This window comes from Coturnix japonica, unplaced genomic scaffold, assembly GCF_001577835.2.
Source record: "Coturnix japonica isolate 7356 unplaced genomic scaffold, Coturnix japonica 2.1 chrUnrandom534, whole genome shotgun sequence".
Lineage (NCBI taxonomy): Eukaryota > Metazoa > Chordata > Aves > Galliformes > Phasianidae > Coturnix > Coturnix japonica.
In genome coordinates this window covers 67,803-71,300 of record NW_015439917.1, presented here as the reverse complement: position 1 = coordinate 71,300, position 3,498 = coordinate 67,803, and the positions used below count along the sequence as shown (strand labels likewise).

The 3,498-nt window shown below is 59.6% G+C and overlaps 2 protein-coding genes across 2 annotated transcripts in view; both read right to left on the bottom strand.

Moving 5' to 3' along the window:
* LOC107307294 (26S proteasome non-ATPase regulatory subunit 8-like) overlaps positions 1–963 on the bottom strand; it is an 8,339-nt gene extending 7,376 nt beyond the window's left edge. Inside the window, exons 1-2 of the mRNA XM_015850790.2 lie at positions 861–963; positions 31–105 (exon numbers count right to left, since the gene is read on the bottom strand). Coding sequence (XP_015706276.1) covers positions 31–105; positions 861–942 — 157 coding nt within the window. The 5' untranslated portion in view covers positions 943–963. The remainder of the gene's footprint in view (positions 1–30; positions 106–860) is intronic.
* Positions 964–3,244: 2,281 nt separating this feature from the next.
* LOC107307290 (RAC-beta serine/threonine-protein kinase-like) overlaps positions 3,245–3,498 on the bottom strand; it is a 17,446-nt gene continuing 17,192 nt past the window's right edge. Inside the window, exon 5 of the mRNA XM_032441753.1 lies at positions 3,245–3,482. Within this exon, the coding sequence (XP_032297644.1) occupies positions 3,354–3,482 (129 nt within the window). The 3' untranslated portion in view covers positions 3,245–3,353. The remainder of the gene's footprint in view (positions 3,483–3,498) is intronic.

Genomic DNA, 3,498 nt, shown 5'->3' with positions numbered 1-3,498 from the left:
TGGGGGGGAAAAAATTTCAGACCCCCACTTTGGCCAACACCAGCTGCTGTTTGGTGAGCTCAGTTCCTCCTGTGGGCAGGAAGTTCAGATCCAGCAGCGCCAGCTGAAATTAATTAAACCTCATTAACAGCGGCCTTAATTAGCACAGCAGCACCACCCCCCCCCTAGCATTAGGGACCCCAAATAGGCCCAGGGACCCCCATGGGATGACCCAGGACCCAATAAAGGCCTAGAAACCCCTATAGAAACCCCTATAAAGGCCCACGGACCCCAATTGAAAGCCTGGGGATCCCAATAAAGGCTCAGAGACCCCCCCAAAACAAGGCCTAGGGACCCCAAATACGGCCCGTAGGCCCCAAAGGGAGGCCTAGACACCTAGAAAGGCATGGGGCAGGGCAACGCCAAATAACCCCAATAACGGCTAGAGACCCCATATAAGGCCCGTAGGCCCCATTAAAGGCCCAGGGACCCCAATAGAGGCCTACAGGCCCCACAGGCCCGAACTAGGCCCAAACTAGGCCCCAAGTAGGCCTCGAACTAGGCCCAAACTAGGCCCCAAGTAGGCCTCGAACTAGGCCCCAAACTAGGCCCCAAGTAGGTCGAATAGGCCCCAAGTAGGTCGAACTAGGCCCCAAACTAGGCCAAGTAGGCCTCGAACTAGGCCCCAAGTAGGCCTCGAACTAGGCCCCAAACTAGGCCCGAACTAGGCCTCAACTAGGCCCAAACTAGGCTCAAACTTGATGGCCCAACCTAGGCTTCAAACTGAGGCCCAACTAGGCAGCCAACTATGTGCCCAACTAGGCCAAACTAGGCCCGGCCCGGTTCATTCCCGTTGATTTCCGTTCGGTCCGCCTCAGCTCTGAGCCGGCCCAAGGCCTCCCCGCACTTGTTGAGGTTTCGGGCTCTTCCGGGCCCCCATTCCCCTTTAAGCTGCTCGTACATCCCGGCCGCGCCCGCAGCCCCCGCGCATCCGCCCGTTAGCACCGGTCCGCCATCACCGTGAGTCTCGCGCGCGCTTGCGACGCTGCCGTCAAGCGAGGGCGCGGCGCGCTTTTACGGCGCCCTGTGTCGTATTGCACGATGCCGCTTCGCGACGCAGATGAAACGCGTTTAACGCTGCCTCTGTCGCCGATGTTCGGCGTCCCCTCGCGACCTGCCTGTCAAGCTGATAACGTGCAGAGCGATTTTACGGCCGCTCTTGTCGCTATTAGCAACGCACCTTGCGATTGCTGCCAGCTATGCGGGAAGACGTCGCTGCCTTTTACGGCGCCTCTGTCGCCATAGCAACGACGGGGCGGCTTCGCGACGCAGACGACGCGCTTTACGGCCGCCTTTGTCGCCACAGCAACGACGCGGCTTTGCTATTCTGCCGTTAAGAGATGAAGGGCGACGCGCTTTACGGCGCTGTGTCGTTATAGCAACGATGCGCTTCGCGACGCAGATGACGCGCTTTACGGAAGCCTCTGTCGCCACAGAACCACACGCGATACTTGCCGTCAAGCGATGGCGGCGGCGCGCTTTAACGGGCGCCCTGTGCGTTAGAACGATGCGCTTCCGCGACGCGATGAGCGCTTTTCGGTACGCTTGTGCATGGCAATGGGGCCCCTTCGCGACGCTGCCGATCAAGCGATACGGCAGAGGCGCTTTAACGGCCGCCTGTCGCTATAGCAACACACTGCGAGCTGCGTATGCGAGGAAGACGGGGCGCTTTACGGTGCCCTCTGTCGCATGGCAAGAAGCGCTTCGCGACCGCGGCAGACAACGCGCTTTATGGGGCCCGCCTCTGTCGCGCATAGCAACACACAGCGATATTACCGTCAATGCGATGGCGGCGGCGCGCTTTAAGGCCATTCTATGTACGCCATAAGCACAATGCTGCTTAGCGACAACTTGACGACGCGCTTACGGCCGTGTGCAACGCCATGGCAACGGCGCTCAGGGTAGAGGCAAGTCATACGGCTTGTCAGCGCGCCACGGCCGCGCTTTACTGGGGAGCGGCGTGCAATGGGAAACGCCGCGAAAGCGTGGCCAGAAGACCGCGGGCCGTTGTTACGTCTCATATGAGCGGAAGTGACGATATGAGCAGGAAGTGACGCAAAAGGAGGGTTGATAATGACGTCACGGGAAGACCCCAAAGCCGCCTCTCCCATAAAAACCTCAAAAAACCGAAAAGCCCCAAAACAAGCAACAAAAAACCTTTTATGCTACGTACCGTCAACCGGAAACTCCCTCCCCTCCCTTAAACCTTTATCCAATCAAGCGCCGCCGGAAGTGAGTAGGGATCCGCCCCCTCCCACTGCCCCCCCCCCTCCCATTGCCCGGCATGGGGCCCGCCTCCCCCCCCCCCATTAAGGCAATGGGCGCTTATTCATCTTATGGGGGGGGGGGTTGTTTTGGGGTTAAAAGGCACGAAAAAAGGCAATTTGAAAAAGCAAAGATGGGGGGGGGGGAGCCCCATAGATGTGGGGCAGATCCCCATTAGTTGTGGGGCAGAGCCCAGCCAGGGGGGATGGGACCCCATAGATGTGGGGCAGGTGGCCCAAATGTGGGGCTGACCCCATAGATGTGGGGCTGACCCCTCAATATGGGGCAGCCCCCATAGATGTGGGGCAGGCCCCTCGATTTAGGGCAGCTCCTATAGATGTGGGGCAGTGCCCTTATTGTGGATCAGTCCCCATAGATGTGGGGCTGACCCCTCCATGTCCATCAGTCCATATAGATGTGGGGCAGCCCCACAGATGTGGCTCAGCCCCATAGATGTGGGGCAGACCCCTCCGTATTGATCAGTCCACATAGACGTGGGTCAGCCCCATAGATGTGGGGCAGCCCTATAGACGTGGGTCAGTCCCTTGATGTGGCTCAGCCCCATAGACGTGGGTCAGCCCCATAGATGTGGGGCAGCCCTATAGATGTGGGTCAGTACCTTGCTGTGGCTCAGCCCCATAGACGTGGGTCAGCCCCATAGATGCGAGTCAGTCTCCTCGATGTGGGGCAGCCCCATAGATGTGGCTCAGCCCCATAGATGTGGGTCAGTCCCTCGATGTGGGTCAGTCCCCATAGATGTGGGGCAGCCCCATAGACGTGGGTCAGTCCTTCAATGTGGCTCAGCCCCATAGATGTGGGTCAGTCCCTCGATGAGGGTCAGCCCCATAGATGCGAGTCAGTCTCCTCGATGTGGGGCAGCCCTATAGACGTGGCTCAGCCCCATAGATGTGGCTCAGCCCCATAGATGTGGGTCAGTCCCTCGATGTGGAGCAGCCCCATAGATGTGGGTCAGTCCCCATAGATGTGGGGCAGCCCCATTGACGTGGCTCAGCCCCATAGATGTGGGGCAGCCCCATAGCTGTGGGGTTTCACTCCCGGATGCTGGCAGAGTAGGAGAACTGGGGGAAGTGCGTGCGCTGATCCCCATCCAGGGCGTCCATGTTGTCATCTGTGGGGGGGGGCACAAACGTGAGTCCTCCCAGCGCCCCACACTTATGGGGCAGGGCGGGGGGG